This window comes from Seriola aureovittata, chromosome 3 (genome assembly GCF_021018895.1).
Source record: "Seriola aureovittata isolate HTS-2021-v1 ecotype China chromosome 3, ASM2101889v1, whole genome shotgun sequence".
Taxonomy (NCBI): Eukaryota; Metazoa; Chordata; class Actinopteri; order Carangiformes; family Carangidae; genus Seriola; species Seriola aureovittata.
The window spans coordinates 4,146,950-4,172,605 of record NC_079366.1 but is presented as its reverse complement, the minus strand read 5'-3'; the positions used below and the strand labels follow the sequence as shown (position 1 = coordinate 4,172,605).

Sequence of the window (25,656 nt, the reverse complement as noted above, 5' to 3'; positions counted from 1 at the left end):
ACCATTTGAAGAAGAGAGAGGAAGAGGGGGGTACTATACACTATGGTTGGCTAGGAATAGCTTGCTTGAACTAAAAAAAAAAAAAAAAAAAGAGCTAAAGTTGGGACAGTATAGACGGGCCAGGTGGTGATGCTGAGAGGAGAAATAAGGACAAGCATCTTTGCTTTTGCATGACATAAAACAAGCAGAATAAACGGTGGAAAAACACTCACAAACGCTGCATGGCTCAAGTTTTCTACTGACGTCTTTATAAAGTAACAAAATGTACATTCAGATCTGTCATTAAATGACGGCAGGACACTTTATTAATAATAATGATAATAATAATAATAATAATAATAATAATAATAATAGGGATAACAGTTTAATAAACGGTGTATATGTAATTCTGTGAAGCCAAAGTCTGCCCAGCTACATCGGTCCAAGGGTTCAGTGACAGTGACGCACAGCTGGCTCCTCTCCACAGAGGTGAAGTACAGGTAATTGAGACAAAATGACTCGTAGTCACTAAGCTGAAGTTACTTGATCGACAAAATCAATAACAGTTGGAGTCAGCACAATGGTACCATCTCTCCCTGCAGTCGAAACGATTATTTCCTTTAAGTGGGTCTACACATTTTATTTAAAGTCCGACAACCAACGCACATTAACAGAGAGCTGTGGGTTGTTGTTCAAAGCCTAAAGGCCTTTTACATGTTGTGCTGTGTCTAGCTATAAAATGTAAATTTTGTTGATTGATTTTGTTAGACGGCAAGTAATTTAAAGGGAAGACCTGCAATTTCAGTTGGACCTCTAAACCAATCATGAGGTGTCACTGCTGCAATCAATTTGGCAAGACTGTTACATTATCACTGTTCTGATGTTCTTTTGCCGTGCTGCAGGTCAAGGTATTGGAGCTGAGCTGTGCTTCAGGGTCAGTGCCATGTTTCTGAGCAGAGATTAAGTGGGAACAGCAGGCTGAGAGTGAAACAGGTAGAGAGAGGAAGACGATAGAGAGAGAGAAAAGAATCGTGGACTGAAAGTCAGTAGGAAAAAGACAGAAAGCTACTAGGCCACTCAATGTAGTGTTGTTGATGTTTTGTTCTATCCTATATCACCCATGCTCCCTCTTTCCAAGCACCCCTTGTTCAATCTCTCACATCCTCTTTGCTACTTTGATTACACCTAGCTGGCCCTATCTGATTCTGAAGAAGAGAGGCCAAGGACAGCAGCAAGTAGAAGATGTTCTGCGGCAAAGAATCCAGCTGATTTCCAAACAGGGAGGAGGACAGTCCACAATCAGGTGTAAGTCACTGAGGATTAGGGCCTTCCTGAGGAAACTGGGCTCACTGTCCCCGGTACGACAACTGCATGAGAAAAATCAAAACAGAGTCAATTTGGTGTCTGGCTCTTGTCATTTGTTATCATTGATTTGTGTCAATGTCAACGGACAAGATAAAGGATTCAAAAGTTTAAAGCATAACTTTTTCTATGCGGCAGCCATTGGGGCCTAAAACAGCAGTTACAGGATAATAGCACATTGAATTTTATTTAATTCAATTACACAGCAATATCTACCTGCTGACATTAGCCGAAATAAGTTACTGATCATAGACTTTAATGGGAAAACAAAAAATTTTACTTTAAGTGAAAGTTCAGGTTAATTGACGTGGTGTTGTGTGAGGAACTTATCTATAGTCAGTGTATTACCTGGAGTAGATTCAGATCAGTACACCTATACACTTAGCTCTGTCTGACTCAAACAGCTGATCTGTGGCGTAATACAGTTCGCACTGTAGTGTAACGTAGGAATATGGTTCAACGGTTGAGAAAATGAAGTTCCAAAGGAAAGGGCTGTTTGACGGCAAAATAAAGCAGCGAAAATATAAAAAATGAAGTGAACCCTTCAACTGATATTATTTGTCTTCTGTGGACATTTTTTCAAGTGACTAAAAAGCGTTTTTTTTTCGGCCGACACAGAGCAGCACATTGCTCAGCTTCTGTGCCAGTGCTAAAGGTTTTTTCAAAGGTTACACGTCTCACCTTAAAGTTTCATTAATTAACTTTTGGGCCACTTGAAGGCAGTGGAGCAAACTTTAAAAACACTTGATCAACTTATTATCACTCTATAAGCTTCTGAAGGCGAACATGTTAGCAAAAAATATTATATTGACACATCCAGTGGATGGGGAGCAAGATTAGCATTGGTTTGGTGCGTGTTTTTGGCAACATTTTGACATCAAGTCCAATATTCACTCTCCTTTTGGTTCGGCTTTTATGTGATTATAAGCTAGAAAACCAAAACAAGGAGTTGAAAAGAAGCTAATCGTCCATACAGCTGAGTGAAACTGTAGAGTCGGTAGATGATTCTCTTAGGATCATCAGCACAAGTGACACCATATTATATTATTAGTGATGAAAGTTTCAACTGGAATCAGCATTTGATGGCAGATTTGCACAAACAAATAACATGACTGTGAGCTTTATTAAATATTAATAGCCACAGCACTGTGAAAGCAGCCATATAAAAATTTTAAACTGGAAGTTACATCTACTCTCTTAATACATCTCTGACAGGTAATTTGCAAACAATTAGAAAAGTAATTTTCAGCGTGGGTAAGAAATTGCTCACAGCAGAAACCTTTTTGTAAACTGTTTATATCAGAATAAGAACATTGCAGACGAGAAGGAGGGAAGACCAGAGGAGATAATGGAGGACCGTCACAAATTAATGATTCGAAGAAAAGCGCACACACTGCTCATTTTCAAGTCATGCAAAAGAAAACCTCAGGAACACCAATTCCCTCTTTTAAATATGCAGTGATAAAGCCAAGCAGCAAGCAAGCCCCTTGTTTGACATCTCTCTTACATCCAAATCTCCCTCTTCCACCCCCCCACACCACTACAGCACACACATTTTTCAGAAGTGCTGTGTGTGCACTCCCCTGCTGCACACCCACAGATGAAAAACCAAATAACTTGCGACTTATTTTTCGGCTTCTCCTTTCTTCGCGTGTCCCCCACTTTCTCCCATCTCCCTCGCTCTGGCTCTGTGTCAGACAAAAAAGGCCTTACGTAATGAGGTGCTGAAGCTTCCATGTCTTGGGGCACATATTTACCCAACATGCACTTGGGGATTACAGTGCAGGGCCCCCTGCTGCAAAAGAGTTTGGGATAGGACTACAGGCTTAGAAGGTTTCACATGGGACAGGGTGTGTGTGTGTCTGTGGGGTGTTACACAACAGACGAAGCAGTACCAAAGAAGACAAAAATAACAACACACCTCAGTGGCGAATTGTAGATGTTTATAATGGTGTTAAACATATTTTTAACTAACAAACAGTACATGTCTGTGAGGACGGGGGAGCAGAAAGAACGGCTGCTGTTAAAGTGCAGTTATAGTGCCAGTTTGACGGCGTATCCGTTAATGTGCGTGCCTGCCAGAGTTCACACAGGGAGAGGAGCTGTGCCACAGGAGCCAGCAGCAGCAGCCTCAGCAGGGAGAGCAGAGGGGACACGGAGGGAGCTGACTCAATGCCTCCCCATCTCTATTCTCCCAGAACTTGACTGTTTTTGCACTAGTAAACAAATACTGAAGGCAAATAAGAGCAACCCCAACCCCTCCACCCCATCCCCCCACCCTACCCCACCCATCCCCGCAATATGAGCCACACAATGAGAAACAAACAGGTCTGTCTCTCAAGAGCGTTGCCGAGTTTCACTGCAATGTCAACAACAACAAAGAGAGCAGGCACAGACAGGAAAAGGAAAACAGAGATGTTGAAGGGGACTGTAGCTGCTTCTTGCTGCAAATTTAAAGCTGCCATGTTTTACATGACAAGAGACTCCAAATCTCTTACAAAGACGCACAGCTTTAAATTTTCTGAACATTGTTCCTCTCTAATGTGTTCAGATCTCTCAGTGTTTCTGGTAGATAGAACAAACTTTAAAAATGTAATATGTTATTGCTCTTTATATTTATAAATGACAGTTATAAAAAAAGAGGAAAACTGAAAACAGACAGACATGGAATCTGTAACTTTGCTGACTTCGTTTATATATTAATGGTGTTTGGGCTTGTGGAAAATATAAAAAAAAACTGATGGTCTGATTGACTCCTTCACAATTTACACCATTTTGTGCTTTATTAAAGCTGCACTAGTCAATATTTTTATATTAATAAAAAAATGACCACGTGTAATATAAAAGGTGTTGCTCTTCAAGGAGTATCTCACTGTTTTGGTTTTCTGGCCCACTACTTTGCAGTTTTGGTTGATTCTCACTGCTCTCGTCTACCTAATTTTTAGCAGTGGCAGGCAGCTGTTCCCAGCAAAAACCCCACTGTGTGTTACATAACCAGCATCAAACAGCAGACAGACAGAGTTGGCCACTAGTTGGTGAACATAGAGGAGCATTTGGCAGCTATAGAGCCAAATAGAGCCATATTTCCCACAGGAGTTGGTAGAGACCAAAACAGAGCTAGGAGAGTGAATATAAAATTTACGTTCATAAGATGGTCAGAAACACGACTCCAAATGAACGCTAATGTTGCTCTGTATCTACTGGATGTCTACACAGCTGTTTAAGAACACAGTCATATCTCAGTTATTAGGTGATAAAATGTAAATATTGTGTTTTCATCTTGTTGCACTAAATGCTCAAAAATCAATTAATACAGCTTTTATTTATATATTACATAAAATAAAATACAAGATACCAAATGTTCATAACAAGTATAGTGCACTTACTGCAGCTTAAAGATGAAGGCTGTTTTATCTTTTGTGTAGGAAATTACAAGTGACTATTACAATTTGCTTAAGAAGGGGAAATAATTATAAGTTATTATAATAATAAAATGATAAATTTCCATTAATGTTACAGCATTCAAACTTGATCTGTGCTACAAGAGCAACAGTACTGCTGAACTGAACTGAGGTTTGACCTACAAAGACCACTGCTGTCACTTCTATGGTAAAGTGTCCTGGGTGCTTATTCAAATATTAAACCGAAATGAGACCTAAAATTTCCATAACACATTTACATAATGTAGATCAGGTCTGATAGTATGTTCTCTTGCATTTATTAAAGCAGAAATGATGGAAAAGAACATACCATGTATTTTGTACTGACCTTAAATATCATCAAACATAATATCTGTATAATCTCAGTGCAAAGTTCACATTCACTGTTGCTAAAAAAAAACTGTGAAAAACAATGAGATCTCTTGGTATCATTGGGAAAAAAAAGAGAGAAAATCACACCCAGCAAATCAATTATATCTTCTTGCAATGTATTTCAGTCTAATCATTGCACAGGCCAGAACATATTCATTTAACTGTTTATAGTACAAAAGTATAGTACAATATATATATATATATAATATATATATATATATATATATATATATATATACACATACTGTATATATGTAGTTTTCAGGAGGAGATCTTTGTAGCTTTTAGCTTCCTACCTTTCCTGCTTTAGCTCATTTGGATTTGTGCATTTCTGTGTATATGTAGGTAGAAGTGTGTTTTATATATGTGGGTGTGTTTTTGTACATATATTTTTATAGTAATTGTATTTCTTTACTGTGCAAGCAAATAATTAATAATGAATAAATAAAACTTAATTTATAGTTGCACTTAATATCAACTTTAATAACATGGTGAATGACTCAAGGTTTGTAATTACACTCTTTAAGACAAGCCTCAGGTTTACAAAATTAAAGACACACTATTTTAGGGACCTACAGTCTGGTGTTTTTTTATGAACGTGTGTTACTGTTACTGCATGTGTTTGTGTGTGTTTGTGCGTCTCCTAGGCTCCCTCACCCTGCTAACCTAGGGCTCCCTCTCTGAAGACACGTCACCCTCTGCTCCACTACTGGCGTTTGGGTCGGGTCGGGAACGCAGGGTGCCCTTGTCCCTGCCCGACTCTGAGGGGCCCTTGGTGCGCGTCTTCTCTTTCCTCTGCTGCTGCTTCTCCTGTTTCGACAGCTGAGGAAAACACAAGAAAGAGAAAAGCTGGGTCATAAATAAATTCTTCAGTTCAATTCACGTGCCCTTAACATGTACTGCATATTGTAATCAGGTCAAACAGTTATCAGTTATCATTAGGACACATGCCATGAATAATTAATAGAAAAGCTTAGATTCTGCCTTCAAATTGCCATTACGAATATTTAGGTTCCTTCAGAGGAAAAACAAAGAGTTAAAAGAAAAATCCATACACGTGAATGACACTAAAGTGCTCCACGTGTACATTCAATTTCATCTTTTTCTTCTTCTTTCCAAGAAAAAATGGCTGAACCAGCTGTGACTTTTATATGTGTTATCTCTGCAAAATAGTGAACCTACAAAAAGACTGGGCTCTTTCATTCTAAGTGGCAAGCTGACATTTACCACTAACTTTTGAGCCAAAAATATGTTCTGCTATCTAACTTCATTGTAGCTTCACTAAAATATCTCAGAAATACAACATACATCATCATCTGCTTTTTTAAGTTAAGGGAGGGCAAGTTGCATTATTTAAAAGTGCAGGACCAAGCATTTCTGGGGTGTCTTTCAAGTCCTCCAACTTCATGGAGGTACAATATTAAATCATCTTGGTGCTATTTTAATGACATGACTAAACAAAACATTGAAGTCTAGTTCAAGTCTTTTCTGCAAACATTTGTAGTAAAACTTTTCCTAACATATTCAGCTTTAAAAAAAAATGTTATTAAAGGTTCCAAATACTGTGAAGTGAGATTTCCATGTCTTTTTGATTGTAAAGCTTCATAAAGGTTCTATATTAATACTGTGAAAGTATCAAAGCGCTCAGTCCACAGAGAAACACATTGTATTCAGAAACTGAGCCTTAAAACCATCCGTCAGGTCTTCTGTAACTTTGTGATGTCACAACAAAGCAGTCACCCCTCTCAGAAATGCTCCAAGCCCCGCCCACCTGGACCCACCATCCAACCTCACATGATTCGGTTTACTTGAAATCTGTGAAATTTTTATTCAATCACTCAGAAAACTCAGCCAATCAAAAGAGAGGCTTAGAGCCTCCTCTCTTCTGATTGGCTCACTGACCTGTTGTTACTAGAGCTCCAGAGAGAAGCCTGAGAGAGGAGATGTAAAACTACATTGAGATGGTTTTTGGTTCTTAAAACCATAAATATATCTTCTTGTGGATCAATACTTCAAATAAACGCAGGAGAAGAGGAAAATATGGGACCTTTAAAGGCCCTCAAATGTATTTTCTCAATTAGCTTCTTACTATGAACAACTGGCTTCTACACAATCCCAAAATTTTTGTCCAACCTTAGAACATTTGTTTATTTTACTAAGAGATATCTATGGTTGCGTTTTTCTTTGAGCTCTTCACACTGGTTTTAAGTGAATGGGGCTCAGGAGTAAAAAACAAAAAAAACAAAACAGACTTTTGAGTGTTTAATTCATAATAAATAGCACCCACAAAATCTAAACTTTAAACTTAATCACTGCCGATTCAAAAAAATATTGAAGACTTGAAAGCAAGTTTTCAGGGGCTTTGAGATCTAAATAATGACGAATGCGTGAGTCTTTGCTTTTTCTTTTACTTGTAAAATATATTAAAAACCTTATGAATCCGTGGTTCCTGGTGGCTCAGAGGGATGAGCCACTCAAAACGAATGTGCTGCATCATGACTTGTAGATCATGACCTTTGCAGGGTGCTCAGTATTCACCCAAAGGTCCCTACATGCATGAGAATTAATATATTTAATCATACTGAGAAGGAAAAACATGTCAGCACCACCGACCAACACTCCATCTGACTTGTCTGTGAGAACACACACGGCAACTTCTATTCTCTCCTCATTTGCAGCTATTCTGGGTTGTCATATGATCACTTCAATGAGTCTATTGTTGTGACTGCATGCACTGCCTCTCACACACTCCAAAACAATCCTTCACAATGCCACTCAGTGCGACTAGTCACTACTCCAATCACACCCGCTCCTCCTCCTTTTCTCATTGTATTCTTCATGCTTCATGAAACACCACAACAGTGATGAGTGGGTATGCTACCAGTCATCTGAAAAAGGCCTGTAAACACAGACGCTAAAACTTTCATGGCTGCCGAGGAAATATTTATGAACTAAATGTCATCTTAAAAATCCAAAGCACTGCATAAGACACTACATTATTCAGAGAGCACAAAAAAATCCAGTGTTATTCCCATTTGAACCCATTAACATGCTGTCTTGGTTGATGATATAACATCTGGTACATAAAAACCAGGGGAGACACATACGTTCAACATCCAAATACATAGTGGACACAGGAAACACATGTTTCTTTCCTTGCTATAAATCCACATTTCAAATTCTAATGTTAAAGCTACACAAACCCAAAACTCTGAATTACAACCTCATAAAATCTTGATCTAACACATTACATAATTTCTGAGTATGTTGGGTTTCAGCCCAGAGGTCAAAAAAAAAAAAAAAAAAAAAAATACACAAACAGTCAGGTGAACAAAGAGAAAAACTCAGGACTCCTCTGCCATCAACCGCAGCTGCTGAGCATCCCAAAGAGAACATCCAAACGGGATGATTTTCATTCCTCTGGATAACACCATTGTTTGCTGGCCGCTTGACCCTGCGGTGGACTAAATCCCTGATTCATGGAAAGAAAGGAACAGTGTCTCTTGGCCATTGCTTCATTTCCCCCCCGTGCCAAGCTTAGCCTATTGGCTGGCCTTTTATCCCTCATGTTCAGCCTTGGCCTTGGCTCCTCGGCCCCCACAGCAAAACATCCCAAACAGACAAGATTAAAATTCTGAGGACTGCTTAATATCCCTCACTTTGGGCAAGTGAGCCAAGCCCACAAAGGGGAGAGCAGCCAAAGTCGGCCTGTAGCCAAAGCGTAAGGATGTTGGCTCGGTTCGACGGAAGTGACCAGAATTGATTCAGGAAAATGGATATTTGAACTTCTTTCAAATAGCTGGAACAAGAGGCTGAGAGAGGTGTATCTCTGTTACTGAGAGGCAGTGTTATTATCTCCATGACTTATATTATGATTTGTACAGCTTTCTTCAATGCTAGTGAAAACCATTTATGGTGGTTTATTCAGAGGTATCCAGGGCTGCAACTAAACATTATTGTGGACTGGTTTCATCTACAGAACAATATACATGTTTCACAGTTGCAGATACATACGCAATTTACAAAAAAGAAAGTCACAAAAGACACATTTTCATTATTGATGAATCCCAAACTGGGGGCGCAAAAATATGGAGTGAAGCTGAACAATAACATTAATTGCTGCAGTTCTTTATATCCATTGCTGGAACAGAGCCGTCATTAATGTTACTGGTTCCATCTGTGCATTTGCTCCTATGACAAGTCAAAATGTCCTCAACAAGGGGCTTGCTATGACGGCCTATTAATCTGATTCATTTGACAACAATAAGGAAACAATTGTGCCCTGATAATAGGAGGGTTATCAAGGTTATCCTGTTAGCAAGATTTATTCAGAAAGCAAAACAACATGTTAAGTTTGATAAGGAGGAAAAGAAAAACAGTGATGCTCGTTAATCAAACTGCCTTTCTTGCTTTCACACAGTCGTAGCAGTCATAGCACAGTTGTTTTTCATTTGCACTACAGAAACTTATGAAACCAATGTTGTTACTAGTTGATAAAAATGTTTTTGGCCTTTAGAGGCAGAAATGATTTGAAAATATTCAGGAACCACTGAATAAAAACGTACTATTTGTAAAATAACAAAAGGTCTGTTAGATCTGGGTATGGTGACGTCAGTGCAAATCCAATAGCTGAGTTTTGGTACTGATACCAGAGCAATACTTGGCTCTAAGTACGGCAATGCCGGTCTGTCCACCACTTTAGTCCAGACTGAAGTATCTCAACAACTATTTAATGCATTATCATTGTACCTGCTCCGCTAGCCCCATAGGATGAACTCTACTGACAAATTCTAAATTTGATTGTTATCTCTGGATTATGACTAAATACCTTGAAACTAATGACATTCACACCATTCTCAGCTGTATTTTCTATTTATGCTAAATAACAAAACTTTAGCATGATAACATGCTTAACATCGTAAACCACCTCAAAATCACTTGGGAAACATAAGCATGTTAGCATTGTCAGTGAGCACGGTAGCTTTCTCACATTAGCATTTAGCTCAATACACTGTTGTGCCAAAGTGCAGCCTCACAGAGCCACTAGCATGGCTGTAGGTGTAATCTTGTTTCATTATATGTCTTATGAACCTTTAATAGAAAACCCTTTTACCTTTAACAAGAGAACCCAAACTTCTATAATGTTGAATGTTGACACAACACAACCACCCATACAAGCACTTTTCCTCAATAAAATACCATTCGGTCATTGAAATAGTCATCATTAGCAAACTTTTCATTAAACCAGGAACTTTGTGATCAAAGAATAAGTCAACAAGGCCAGAGATCTGACCACACACTCCATTCAAACCTTCCGTTCCTGATAGTCCTCAAGGGTTGGTGCTACGGAAATATTTTTGGTTGGTACTTAAAAAAACAGTGAAGTTTGATACTCTGCTCATCATGAGTTGTCACAACCTAGGATGACATCAACAATGAACTCATATGCTATTCACAGAAACATCCTTTCCCCTAAAAGAATGAAGCACATGGAAACCTGCCCTGGATTTATGAGGCATACAGTACAGTATATCCCAGTGAAGAGGGAACAGGATAAGCGTACTGAGAGAAAGCCTGGTCAGCTCCCACAGGGACAGGTACAGGAGAGGGTGAGCATGAAGTGGCGGCAGTATGCTCCGTGAAGCCTGTGCCAATCATCTGTACACCACATTGCATACACACATACAGAGGGGTCCAAAAGTCCATACAAGTGAATTCAAGGGAATGTATACACTGTATACACACACAGGTACACTTGAGTAACCAAACTGGGGGGGATTGCAGCTTTGTCGGGGGTGTCTGAGTGGTAACACACTGAATCAGTCTCGCTCCACAAGGCTATGGAAGAGGTAACAATGGCAAACACTGATCTTGGCAAAGACGTGATTGTTGCTCTCTGGGTGCACTAAGAATTTTTTTTTAAATTTCCAAATAGAACCCAAGGAACTAATTTAAGTAACTAATCCTTTCAGCATTTAGCTTGTAGTAGTTTTTCTTCAGTACTTGATCTATTGTACAGCCTTCCCAGTAAACTCATTTCAGGTTTAATGCAGCCATGTTTTTCCAGGGAATGTCAGAGATGTGCAGTCATCAGATGTAGAGCTGTCCGATAAATGGGCCAGGCAGATATTACTCACAGATTTTATTAGTGACAAGTAACAAGATGCAGCGGAGATCCTTGTATTGACAGAAATAATGGTTGAATTTAAGTTTAAATTCTTTTTTTTTTTTTTATTATTATTATTATTATTATTTTTTTTTTTTTTTTAAATTGAAATATTGTCATTATATACAGCTGTGATGGTAAACAGTTGCCAGTTTACACAACCAGTAGACACAAAACAACATTAGCATTCATTTGGAGTCGTGTTTCTGGCCGCTTGACAAATGTAAGACCAACTCTCACTCTCCTTTAAGCCCCGTTTCAGTCTCCACAACCTGAGAAATATATCTGGCACTTAAGCTACTAATGCTGCACTATATTCACCAGCTCTTAGCTAGTTTTACTAACTTTGTTAGTTTGCTGTTTGGTGATGGCCAGGTAGTGTACAGTTGGTTTATCAGAGCTTTTCTTCTGAAAACAGCTGCCTGCTGTGGCTATAAACAGAATTTATGGGCTGTGGAACCAAAACAATGAGCTAAGAGAGGCTAAAAAACTGTTTTAGCTGAGGGGACTGGCAGAATTTGGTGACTTTTCTCTGTGGATTTGCCACAAAGAGACACCTCTCACATTACACAGTCTTTTGATCCATAAAAACTATTCATTTGCGCAGCTTTAATGTTCATACTACATGATTGCCATCTTTAACCTTTTTAATCTCTACGTTATTGTTTAAACTTTGGATGCATTTGTGTTGTTGTTTATAGTGGTTGTTGACACTAATTTCATTTCCAATGAAGTGCTCAAATTAAAATTTACTGTTATATCTGGATTTATTTTTCCCACTGTAAAATGTCCTGGTCAATACGTCTTCAATAACCACATTTCAGAAATTCTTATTAAAATGTGTATGTACTGTGTGTTTATGTTGCATTGTTCTAACTGTAAAATATCGCTATTGGCCTCAAAAATCTGTTGGGTCGTATCACTTACACCTAGTTAAATATCAAACAGATGAAGTCAGCAGTAGAGGAATATAAATACCAATTTCAAAAATGTTTGTCTTTGTTTCTTACTCATTATTCTTTTTTTTAAAACCCAGTGCTGTGCATGTAACATGAGAAGCAAGAGTGAGTACACACAACAGAAGAGCAAATATCACCATCTAGTGGTTCAAAATGAGAAATAAAATGACTCCTTTAAAAGTGGAATGACACTTCATGCATGAATTTAAGTTTTTTTTTTTTTGCAGAATAAATGAGAACTAATTACTGTTTAACGCATTTGCTTTTCTCAGATCTTTACAAAATAATGACTAAATGTCCATTTACAATTGTATCTGGTAACTGAGCCATCTCAATGAGCAGACTCCAGCTGATGAAATCCATGAAATGCAGTTAAAAGAACAGGAAAACAGCTTGCCCTCCAGGTAAGATAATTTAGTCAAACTACTTGAACCGTCATGTACCTGTTTGGGGTCTGTGGTACCAGCAGGTGAGGTCAGTTCAATGGTAACAGGTCCGTCGTTTTGTATGTGGACCTGCATGTAGGCTCCAAACTTCCCATCTAGACACACAAAACAAAACACAAGGACATTTTATAAGTCATTTCATCTTTTAGCATCGCTGCCACATATAGCCAACAGTTTACTCTATCTAAGGAGGCCAGTACATCCCAAATGACACACATCCTAATATTAAACAGGCAGTAAAAAGGCAGTGGAAATTGTTTGCCAATGTCAGTCTATGTTTCATAAAGATGTAGGATAACATGGAGCCTTGAGACATTGGGGACAAAAGACGAGGGGGCTGTAGGAGGAGAGGAAGTTTCAACTTAAATGTTCTCCTTTCTTCCACTGGGTCCGCGAGATTAATGAAACCATCTGCACAATGAAGCCGTTGGCCGCGGTGGGGAAAGTGCTGCATCATCATATTTCCTCTCTGGGGGGGGGGCTAATTAGTAAGCCTTATGCCTCCTTTGCTGGGACAAGGTGTTCTTCGCACCTGCTCCCCGGTGGACTGACCCAATTCAGTGCCACCGCCACCGCGTCACAGCACGGATAATCCACACCTCCCACCCCCTAAACTGCCATAACCCTACACTGAGATGGGAATAGAGGCAATTAAAACAGCAGGGGGACATGGCACTGGTCCAAGCTTATAAGTGAGTGGCAATAATAGTGACTCTCGACACTTTTGTTTTTAATTAGCTCGGAAACAAGTAGCTGTGAACAACCCAGTGTTTTTTAGCCACGCTGTCCTCCAACCTCCTGGGACTTTATTTAAACTGGCAACACTTTTCACATATGACCATTTAAATTCTAACTGTTTTCCAACGCTGACTTCACAAAATCTATAATCTTCTCAGACATCAACAAAGGCAGTCAACTACTTAATATCAGACCAGGGTTTGACATTATATGAGTACATATATAATGACATACATATAGACATACTGAATATACTAAAATTCTTCAAGACATAATCTAATATAAAAACTGCATGGTATAAGGTCCAAGAGCAGCAGGAACACACGACTGTAGGACTATAAAGGAGGACAGTAAAGAGGACAGTCATCAGTTCACCCACCCTTGATAAGCTCTGGTTTGTAGGCACTCCTCATGTTCTCCAGGATGCTGTTGTAGAAGGGCTGGGCCAGCTCTGCAGGCATGGCTGAGTGGAAGTCTGGCTTGTTTCCCTTCAGTATACAGTGCAGGGTGAACTGGCTCACACACAGCACCTCAAAGTCCCGATCCATGACACTTTTGCTCCATGCTCGCCCGTTCTCATCTTCAAACAGCCGGAGGTTCAGGATCTTTCGTACTCTGAAACCACGAGGAGAAAAGCAGTGTGGAATCAGCCTAATGAGTCTGAGCTGCAATGAGTGCTCCACTCTGTCTCTACTAACTTATCTGTGTGACCACACTGGACTGGCAATTTATCCCATTATTGCTGAACATTTAAAGTACACCATTAATTAGTAGTCCATTTGCGATCCTCCAGGCAGGCATGGTAGGTAAGGTAAGGTATACTTTATTATCCCGCAGGGGAAACTTGTTTTGGACTGCATCTCATGACAAAACGACTCATAATACACATGTGTGCAAGTATATAAATAATATCTACAAACCTATACAATATGTTCTGAAGTTGAATGTGAGACAGGGTGATAAAAACGGTGATTACAATAATAAAACCAGGTATAATAATGCATTGTGAGAGAAGACAATGGTTTTTCTAATAAAACCAGATATAAAAAGAATAAAAACTACAAAGGTTTTGATAATAACCCAGATATATAGGTATTGTAACTATACTTGTTCTTTTTTAATATCTTGATTGAAGGAGGAATGAATAAGTTCCTGAACCTGTTCAATCAACAATTTGCCGTCCAGAACCATCAGCAGTATCTCGATTTCTGGGTTCAGGATGTGTGTTGGATTATTCAGAATCTTCTGTGCCTCCCTAAGCACAGATTTCTCATATAAGGACTGAAGACAGTGGTGTTCTTTTTTCCCTGTGATCTTCATGGCTGTCTGGATGAGATGTGCCAGCTTAGACTGTGCTGCCAGGTTATCATACCAGACTTGTATACAGTGTCGAATTACACTTCTGGGATCGCTTGTTAAAACAGAAACACAAATTTGCTAATTACTCCATAAAATCTGAGCCTTACATCTTCTGTTGAAATCAAAGGTGTGGACATGCATGGATTTCTTGCATGCTTTAAATGGATGTTTTCGATTTTGGGATTTATTTGTCCAACCGTTCCAGGCAGGCATCGCCTCCCATTCATTTCAATGCAGCATAAAAATCAGCAAGCAAATTCTTGGGGCATGCTTGAAGCGTTTCATTTTCAATTTTAAAGATTGTGTTTATAGATCTTTGTACTGTGCAGATATTTGCTGCAACACCCTCCACCTTACTAAGAACATTTTTGATCATGAATAATATTTTTTTTCTGACACAAATGTTTAAGCAATGATTTCTAATCTAGTCAGGGTGCTGTATCTGGTGTTGAAGGTCCCTCGCACACACACTCACATGTAGTCAGCATCCCTCTGGGTGTCGTCCACAGATATACCCAGGAGCACACACAGTCCTCGTCCTATTGAACTGACCTGCTCCTCTCCCACTGCAGGAAACACAGACACGTTGATGAGTGAATAAACTGCTGCTGTCATTCAATGACAAGCCCAAACTAACAGGTGACACACTGAGTGACATGACTGCGTGCTGAAGAAAGGAGTCAAGACTCTCATTCAGCTGTCACGAACACTGACACACAGAGGACACTTTCATTATTACTGAAAGAAGCTTAACCTACAGGTTTCGTCTGAGCTGGGACAGCCAGCTAGCAGAGACACGCCTGGCCGTTGCTAGCAATTCGTTCATTTTGCTGGGAGTGCTAATGCTAACCACGCTAAGTTAGCTAACATGTATGGTCAGCGGGCTTAATAAATGAAAGCTACTGGCCTCGCTAACCGGACATTATCAAATTCACAAAAGCATGGTAGTTTCGCTTACCTGTCACAGTCGCCTTGGTGACCCTCTGAACGATAGCTTTCATTGTTTTGGTTGTGTTGGGGAGCACGCTCTCACAACTTCCGAGGAATCACAGCGTTGGACGGGACGTTGTCGCCCTCTAGCGGCCGCAGCACATATCCTGTGAAGGGCCGCTGGGACAGGACTGCTCCTTATAGCAAGTCATTCAGACCCAAGTGGCTGAAAGTAACTAAGTACATTTACTCAAGTAGCACTTGAGTATAATTCTACTTTTACCTAAAGCTAAATTATCCTCTTAGATTTTGCCCAACTATATTTATCTGACAGCTATAGCAACTTTGAAGATTAAGGTTTATGTGCATATAAATACATATACTATGTTGTTACACAGTAAATTAAATCCAACCAACAGTATATAAAATAGCCATAATTAGCACACATCACCACACACCTCTGTTGAATAATTTAATGAAATGCTCTTTACATGCTAATACATGTCATAATCATTTTGAAAAATATATATATAAATATTATAATGTCACTTTTAACTTGAATTTTAGATTACAATATGAACATACTTTGATTTAAGTTAAATTCTGAATGCAAGGCTTTCATTAATGGAGTATATGATTAGGACTATTTTTACAGTACAGAGTGATAGTTTGGTTTTTTGGGGGGATTTTACTTCAGTAACATTCCTTCCACCAGTGAATCTTTATTGTAGCAACAGCCAGATGTGAATATTTGAAAACTTCCTGTATGATGACTGTGCAGAGAATGGGAATAATAGGGTATCACTCTATATTGTAGAGTTGGGGATTACAGGTATTTATTGGATGACCAAAAAAACAAAAGAGATGTAATGCAATAGCCCTGTATGAAATAACTAGCCTACTTAAGGTGTTCTGTTTTGTTGACATCACTGTGTTGTTTTTATACAGACTCAATTCTGCTGTTCATTTTGAGGTGACACTTCATGGTGGTGTTGGATTGTTGGATTGGATTGTTGTATATTAAAATGTGCTTCTAATATGCTTTTGATGATATGTCACAGCAGGAAAAGTACAGGTGTAAATGATAAAAATGAATGATGGCAGAATTTAACTGCCTCAGTAAAGGCTCACTGAATAAAGCCACCTTTAATGTTGGTAAAGAACCAAAGAATTTAAACATCTCTTCGACTCTATGAAAACAATTAAAAGTTTCACATAAGAAGTATTTATTTCAAGACTGTTATATCAGTCCTCATTCAGAATACTGCGATATCTGTTGCCAAAACTTTTCTAAGCTAACACCAGGCTGAAAGCACAACCTCCTATGACTTTCATGATAGTGCCTTAAATTATATAAAGACACTCAGATACTTATTATACCAATAAAGTCAAAGGGAATCTAAACTTATGTTTAAACATAACTTTATTTAAACATTGTGGCAACTTTACATGGTGGTCATGTTATATTGTTGTAATAATATATTTGATATTATTTCACTAATATAACATCATCAGTGACAGTGCATTGGCATCCAAACACACAGGCAGCTTGGATAGACACCCCTTGGAATTTTCTTTACAAATTACAGTAATATCTTCAAACAAAAGCATAAATTCCTTCCTCATCATAAGGATTTACTCTCGACAAGAGTAAACCTCCAGTCATGTGTCCTTTGCCCTGAGGCAGCTACTTTTCATCGCCTCCAGTCCCAGGTTCACTGCTGAATGATCTGATGAAATTGTAGATCCTTGTGCTGTATGGGACGAAGTCTTTCTTGTAGATGAGGATGGTTTTGCTGTGAAGTGTCTGGTGGACGACTTGATCTGGATCTTCCTGCTCTTGCACCACTTCTTCTGTCACTGAGGGGAAAGTAAACAGTTTACAGTGTATGTATCAGTTACTGTTGATATCATATTTGGGTAAAGTGGGTTGGGAGGACACTGTATGCTAACTGAGAAGGTTAGTAGAGTCTAAATGAATATGACTAGTTGATATTGAAAGTAATCAGACCCATACCTTACTAAAGAAATATAACAATATAAAAATATTCCATTACAAGTAAATCTCCTGCATTCAAAATTTTAAAGTATTGTCAGCAATACAGTGTCCCCAGTAAAAGTGTTTATTATCATAATCAGCTATTATATTGGATTGGATCATTTTTATTACCAACACATTATCATGTATGCATCATTTTATTTTTTTTATCTTATCAATTTAGAGCTAATTTGGACTTTTTTATATTAAAATATACTATAAACCTTTATCTGTGCTACATAACAATGTGTGGCATTTCATAGGTTCATTGTATGTTCTTAAAATCTTAACTTGCAAACTCAATTCCTTTTATTGATGCCAGCATGTTTTTCTGACTGTTGTGCATTGCAAAATTATGATGTCAAATCTGTGCATCTACTCTGCTGGAAACTTGCAACAAGGAGTCATGGTGGAGAAGAAGAAACAGTCCATCACCTTTTTTATTCCTTGAAGAATGATGACAACAGTACTACTTGTAATATATGTAAAATGGTCATTTCAAGTAAGGATAGAAACAACAGCAATATGCTGAAACATCTTTCTAACCAACATGGGCTTAAATCAAGGGATGCATAAGTGCCACTCCTTCCCATCTGATCACCATGTCCATTATTGAGAGTAAATGTCTACTGTTAGTATAGTAACTGTGGTTATTACTGTCCACACAGACATTTCTATCAGGAATTTTTAAGGGAGTCTATAGAGAATTGGACCAATAAGCAAAATAGATAATGTCAATGGTATCAATAAACTCTTTATCAGTTCCCATCCCTACACCCAACTGTATATAAAGCTTTTTTTTTATAGTGTTTATATCACATAGGCTACTTGTCATTTATACTGTATATTACACAATCAGACTCATTAAACTGTATTATTTATTGGACATGACCACACTATACGCATATTCTGTACCGTATATTTTCTATTATGATTGTTTGGTTCATTTTGGACATATTACCCCATTGGTTTACTGTTTATTCTTCATTCAGCTTAGCATATATATTAATATGCAGTTTCTTGCTGGTAGATGCTAAACTGTATTTTGTTGCACTGGTAGTGGGTATAATGACAGTAAAAGTGAATCTCAATTTGTATTTAGTCACTTTTCATCACTGTACACAGCACTATTAGCCCATTTTTTGGACACACACACATATATGTATAACACAGCACTCAACACAGCAGTTGAGTTACTTAATTGTTCCTTGAACAGGCAGATACGTCACAAATTAGGCAACAGTTATTTACAGGAACTAGAGATATTATAACGCTGACTGCTGCTTCACATTGAATCTTACCTGGCTTGTCCTCATAACGACCTGTGTATTTGAAATATGCGTAGGAACCTATCATGGTCCAGATGCCAAAGGCATACACTGCTGCCGCTCTCTTATTCCACTTCGGCAGGTCATTGAGCGCCATGACTGCAGCCTGCTCTGATACCCGGCTTGGTTTTTATGTTGCTTTATAGATACTTGAACCTCTGAAGCTCGAGCGTTCAGGGCGCCGCCATGACAGCTACCGCGGAAGTACAAAAGAAAAATACATCTTCCGGGGCGTGGCCAAGATTGATTTAGAAAATATAATATTTTTATTGTCAAGAAATTACAAATATAATACAAGTACTTTTATTGTTCGTTTGTATCGTTTATATCACAAAGCCACTTTTTTAGTCTTTTTTTTAGAGATGTTTTCATTTTAAAAGTCAGTTACATTATATCCAATAATAAACATACATACGCATGTATATATCGTATACACATGAAAATACCTAAGTACACATAGTATATATACACAGTGTTGGGAAAGCTACTTTGAAAGTGTAGCTTCGCAAGGACATGTGTTTGCAGATGTGATACTAAATTATAACAAAATACAATACAAAAATGACACATGCCAGTTTATTGTAAGAGGTGCCTACTTGTTCACAGGTCACACATAAACCAAAAAAATGAAATACTCCACTATTCATGGGTACTGGAATGTCAGCTTTGGTTTGGTGATTAATAACTGCTTAAGTATGGCCATGATGATTCTTCTGAGATGATGCATCTGAAATGCATAGAGGCTGGCTGGTGACTCTAGAGACAATCAGGCAATTGTTGAAAGTACTGGAGTGCAACTGAGGCGTGTTTGGCTCAAACAATCATAACCAGAGGAGCGCACTGGGGATTTTTGAGGAGACAGCATGCCTAGTTCCGGATCAACAATTTTCAAGATTTAAAAGGTTGTGTTTATTTCTCTGGTGGCTTTCTAGACAAATGTTTGGTACAGTTCAGCTGTCTTGAAATAATAGAGGTGAGAAATGTATAAGTTTTTTGCTTTAGAAATGTATAACTCAAAGCTGTGCAATGTTATTTTATGATGTCCATCGTGCCCTGTGCCATAATGCTGTGACATGCAGTTCAATTACAATGGACCTTGTCAGCATTTTACTATTGTGTTTTTTTTTAATTCATTTTGGATTAATATTGCTGCATTAGTATGTATGTTGCATTTTACTACTAATGTTTATGGTTGAATTCATTTTTACTACGAATGCTCAGACATATACTTATCCTTCATTTTATCAGGAAAAAAGAAATCAAATTGATAATCACAAAATTTGGAGAGTAGTTTTCACTCTCTAATATGTAGTGGAGTTGTATAAAGTTGCACAAAATAAATGGGCATACTCAAGTAAGTTACAAGTACCCCAGATGTGTAGTACTTGAGTAAATCTACTTTCCACCACTGGAGACAGTTATTGTTTGGCCTGTGATCAGTCTGGGATGTATTCTTTTCAAATAGGAATTAACATGCATCCTTTTGAGGGTATGCGCAAATGAAAATGTTTGAGAACCCCTGCCCTATATGACCATACAAGGACCATAAGCTTTTATTTTGTCTGCAGGTTTTCTTGCAACCATTTCTCACTTTTCCAGTCTTTTTCATTAGAGAGAACTGCAGGACGTTGTTCACCTGTGGAACCCTCACAGAATTCGCCCTTACAGAAATGTTGTGTCTCTAGGTGGATGTTCAGTGATGATTTACACCCTACCCCAGCTATTTGGTGCCACGGAGTACCTTGAAGAGGTATCCCAACAAAGGTTCAGACATGCAGGGAGGAATGTCTTCAGAGAGGACCCTGTGATAAAACTGTGTGTGACATTTGTTGCTTTGCCTTGGCAGAAACAGTCTTCATCCTCCCACATCTACAGATGACTCAATGTGAGCACACACTCAAAGCCAAAATAACAACACACTTATAGTTTTCTAAAGGTGGACTGTGAATTTCAGTGTAAGTGGTTAACAGAGGTGAACAGGTGAACAGGTGAACAGGTGAACAGTGAATGCTTTAATAATTGACATCTCCCCCTGAGCTTCATATTATCTCCTCTGTTCATTAATCGTTATGGACAAATTATGGACAGTCTTGTAGCTGCATATGCATCAGTGCTCTGTTAGAAAATATCAATTATTACAGTAAATAGCCAACTACCATTTGTGGCAGTGGGTAGTGGCTTGACTCCACTTCAGTGTAAAATCTTGGGGACTGTAACAACAAAGTACACAAATGACTTCTGCTAACTGCTAACATTATAAAACATATTTAAAGGATAACAATGCCCCTTTTTTACATGTTAAAGCATGACTTTTTCATTGTTTATAAAACTGCACTAAGCTTGTATATTCAGGTCCAAAAACATACTCCATAGCAGCAAACAGTTTTGCACATTTGCATATTTGTTTTTTGTGTTCCTGCAGGTCAATGAATAGAATGTTCATCAACCAGTTTGCAAGTTGTCACAGACAGTCAAACTCTGGTGATGACTTTCATGATATAAAGAAAATGAAAATCCTGAAAAACAAAAATATCCTGAGCTTATAATACACTTCCTGAGCTAAATGGTATATTCTCCTCATGTGCTCTGTTTCACATTCAGACATTATCCAAAGCTATACAGCCAACACTGATAAGAATACAACTAGGCAAAAGTAAACAAGGAAGGGAAAACTGTGTACATGTGAGTGAGTGAGGCACTGTTATGACATGTCCATCACACAGAAGGTGCTGGTCAGTCTCAATTTCAGCTCGGAGCTCAGGATAGCTGTCGCTGCTGTTAGCTCCAACGTTTGGCCACAAGTATGTGCAACTGGCCGCCTTTCTAGCCCTGCTAATGGGATGATTATGATTCCAATTTCTTTAACGCAGATGACATCAGACCCTGTCACAAATCTCAACATCTTCTGGAGGCCTGTTTCATCCAATGCCCTTACGTACTGTTTCTTTCTTATTCGTTTTAGGACTGTCTTTTTACATCATCTTCAGCTTTTCTCTGTTCATCCATGCAGAAACACCTTGTAGCAATCCTATCACCATTCGCTGGAATGTAAGCAGCCATAGTGGCATCATCTATTTCTCCAACTACTGAGCTGTCAAACTGTAATGAAAACAAAAAAAAAAGAAAATACATGAAGACACATTGGTTTTCTTAAGTCATATATACAGTATATATATATCTACTTGGATTCAGTGAAATGTAAAACAATGTAGTTTAGGCTTTTGAAAGATTTTTAAAAAATGAATAGCCTATTCTTTTCAGGAATACCTTGATTGTGAAGAAATACCCACAAACCATCATCTTGTGATAGGGGGTATTTGAGGATGTTGCCATAACTGGCCTTCTAAAAATGTTTTATCTTTATATTCAACAAGTTACATCAATTTATTGCTAATTTGGTTCTGAAACCACCTTTTTGGGGATTAATGAATCAATTTGGCATTAAATTAGAAGATGTCTTACCTGCAAAGCAGATGATCCACCGTCTGACTTGGGTCAACAGGTGCTCCTCCATTGGGGGGGGTCCATCCATAGCTATGGTCTTCAGCTATGGTCTTCAGTTTACCAGAATGGAGGAGAGTAAAAAAATAAAATGGCACTTAGAGGTAAAGTTACACTGAGCACACCATGCTCACGTTGGTAAGTAAATATTTTTTTTTTAGTTCAGCCTCTGGAAATGTGCACATATGACGCTGTAAAGAATGTGTTTTTCAGCTCCACTGAGACAAATCTGCTTGCAGTGGGAGTGCAGCGCCAAGTGCAGCGTGCATCACTGAAACTGCAAAGCTCAAAGAATGTGGGCCAAACAAAAACATAGTGAGTGCCTCCAGCAGCAGGACATTGTTTGCAGGACTGAAAAAAATACAACACCCATGTTCGTGGTAATTAAAGAGCATTTTATCCATAATAGTGTGGCTCACTGATGTTTTTTTTTCACAACAGTATAATTAAGTCAGCCTTTGGCAACACAGGCGGTACGTGTTAGTAGAATCATTCAGTGTTGGTTTAGGTCTTTTCAGAGTATTAGAATATTTGTAGAACGAGCTTCTGTTCTGAAAAAGGTCATTTTTGAGACATCTGCATGACCTTGGGATATGACCAACCACTGTAACTCGTGTGGGTGGATTTATAGCGCTGCTAATGATGAGTCACACAAAATCTTCTCTAAAACTGTGTCATGCAAAATATGTTTAAGATGAACAGATGCTATGAAACACCTGTGGCTGGCAGGTTGCCTGTACAAGAGGCTGAAGATTTGGGTCATAGAAAAATAATGTGTGGCTGTTTGGAGTCTTTATGACCATGTAGAAGTGACTAACAACAGTCTAACCTCAGCCTTTTGATGAACTCCTCAGATTATAAAAGTAGCATGAAATGGTGCTGAAATCTTTATATATATATATATAACATATTATATGTATATATAATATGTTTAACCCCCAAACTCCTTGAGGCCCTGAGGTGTGTAGGTGAAGATCCATACTTGCCAGCACTGAAGCATACCTGACTAATAGCATTTAGCTGCTGGGTGCAGAGTTTTAAATACCACTCATACATTTCTCCCTGAACTATATGTCTTTGCAGCAGTTTGACTTAATAAGGCCAGAGAGTCATAAATATTTTACGCCAGGGGTGGTGAAGTGACATCTTAACTATCTCAGCCTATAGCCAAGATCAAAACAAAGCCTATACCTTGCTAGTTTGAAGTTGAAGGTCAAATAAATCAGTGTAAGAGATGGGAGCGTTGCTGTAAGAGAGAATAAAGATGATATTATTTGATTGTTGTTAAATCAACAGATGTTTTGTTATGTTAGAACTGTCTCTGTCACTGAACAATTCATTCCTCATAAGTTTCATTTAAGAGTGTTTCAGACTTGTTCAAGCAACAGAGCTGATGATGTCCCATGGTGTTGTCAGCTTGTTCCATTGCCCCCAACTGGCCAAAAAAACAAAACAAAACAAACGGAAAAAATCAATTAATGCTACTTGAGGGCGATGCATGTCACTGGTTATCTTCTCCAGTGACCATTGTTCCAGCCCCATAGCATAAAATCCACTTCCAACTCCTTGTCTGCAATGAAATGATGCACCTCATCAATGTTTTTAGTCGTACTAGTTCAATCAGCATAGAAGGCAATGCTCATCTGTCGGTTGGTGTGAGTCGGTGTCAGTCGGTCCATCACACCTTGGTTCAGACTGAAATATACCTAGAATATTACCTTCATTACTATGAAATTTTGCACAGACAGTTATAATGCCCAGAGCCCAGAGAATTGAATCCAATGACTTTGTTGAAAGTTTTCACTTATACTGAGAAATATCTCACAATATATGGATTGATGTAAAATTTGACATCCCCCTCAGAATGAATAGATAGATAGATAGATAGATAGATAGATAGATAGATAGATAGATAGATAGATAGATAGATAGATAGATAGATAGATAGATAGATAGATAGATAGATAGATAGATAGATAGATAGATAGATAGATAGATAGATATTTTATTTATCCCCTAAGGATAACGACATTCCCAACAGCTTCAGCTGTGCATTGTCTTAAAAGTCACATATTGTATAACATCAGATTTAGTCTTTTTTGATTATAAAGCAGCTCTAGCTTCTATATTAATACTGTGAAAGTATCAAAGCGCTCAGTCCACAGAGAAATGCTCACAGCCTGTATTCAGAAACTGAGCCTCAAAACCAGCTGTCAGGACTTCAGTAATTTTGTGATGTCACAACAAAGAAATCACGGCCATGTGTCAAGCCCCACCCACCTGGACCCACCATCCAACTGTGCAGGATTTGGTTTCCCTGAGTGTTTACCTTAAATCTGCTATATCCTTCTAATTCAATTAGCCAGAAAATAGTCAACCAATCAGAAGAGAGGCTCCTCTCTTCTGATTGGCTCACTGACCTGTTGTTGCTAAAGCTCCAGAGAGAAGCCTAAGAGAGAAGATGTAAAACTACACTGAGATGGTTATTAGTTCTTAAAACCACAAATATATCTTCTTATGGATCAACACTTCAAATAAAACACAGGGGAAGTGTAAAATATGGGACCTTTAGGTGTTAAGTTAAATTTTAGTCTCCTCTGTGTGGTGTGTTTCTGTTTTCTCTGTTTCCTCTCTGTTTAGATGTCTAATAATCTATATGTAAAACCCCTATAGTATACTGTAAGTAAATGCAATACGCATTTTCTTTTAATTCAGCCTCTTTTGTGAAGAATGTGTTTTTCAGCTGTATTGAAATACAAATCTGATAAGGTGCAGTGAGAGTGCAGCACTAAGCACAGTGAGCTTCACTGCAACTGTAAAGCTCAAAGAATGTGATCGAAACAAAAACATAACATACACTTCTCACACTAAATGCTTGGGCCTTCCATAAAGAAGCCTCATATTTATGAAACTTACATTCATAATTTTTTTTTTTGTACAAGTAATTAGTCTGCTCATGTCTGTCTCATTAAAAACAAAAATAAATGGATAAAGAAATCTACAGCTCGTGATCCTCACAACTGACAGCTCAGCAACAC

The 25,656-nt window shown here is 38.3% G+C and overlaps 1 protein-coding gene across 2 annotated transcripts; it reads right to left on the bottom strand.

Moving 5' to 3' along the window:
* Positions 1–226: 226 nt before the first annotated feature.
* dtd1 (D-aminoacyl-tRNA deacylase 1) lies at positions 227–15,894 on the bottom strand. Of its 2 annotated transcripts, none has more exons than XM_056372641.1 (6): positions 15,780–15,894; positions 15,297–15,387; positions 13,842–14,077; positions 12,722–12,819; positions 5,811–5,975; positions 227–1,346 (listed from the first exon to the last, which is right to left on the bottom strand). In XM_056372641.1, exons 1-5 carry the CDS (start codon positions 15,820–15,822, stop codon positions 5,820–5,822), a joined length of 624 nt encoding a protein of 207 aa, XP_056228616.1. In that variant the 5' UTR covers positions 15,823–15,894; the 3' UTR covers positions 227–1,346; positions 5,811–5,819. The 2 variants fall into 2 exon arrangements, with proteins under 2 accessions (XP_056228616.1, XP_056228617.1); XM_056372642.1 differs by having other exon boundaries at positions 5,820–5,975.
* Between the last annotated feature and the right edge of the window lie 9,762 nt (positions 15,895–25,656).

Coding starts and splice junctions, on each gene's coding strand:
- dtd1 (XM_056372641.1), bottom strand. CDS start 15,822: ATGAAAGCTATCGTTCAGAGGGTCACCAAGGCGACTGTGACAG. Junction 15,388..15,779: donor CACCAAGGCGACTGTGACAG/GTAAGCGAAACT, acceptor TGTTTCCTGCAG/TGGGAGAGGAGCAGGTCAGT. Junction 12,820..13,841: donor CAAACCAGAGCTTATCAAGG/GTGGGTGAACTG, acceptor TTGTGTGTCTAG/ATGGGAAGTTTGGAGCCTAC.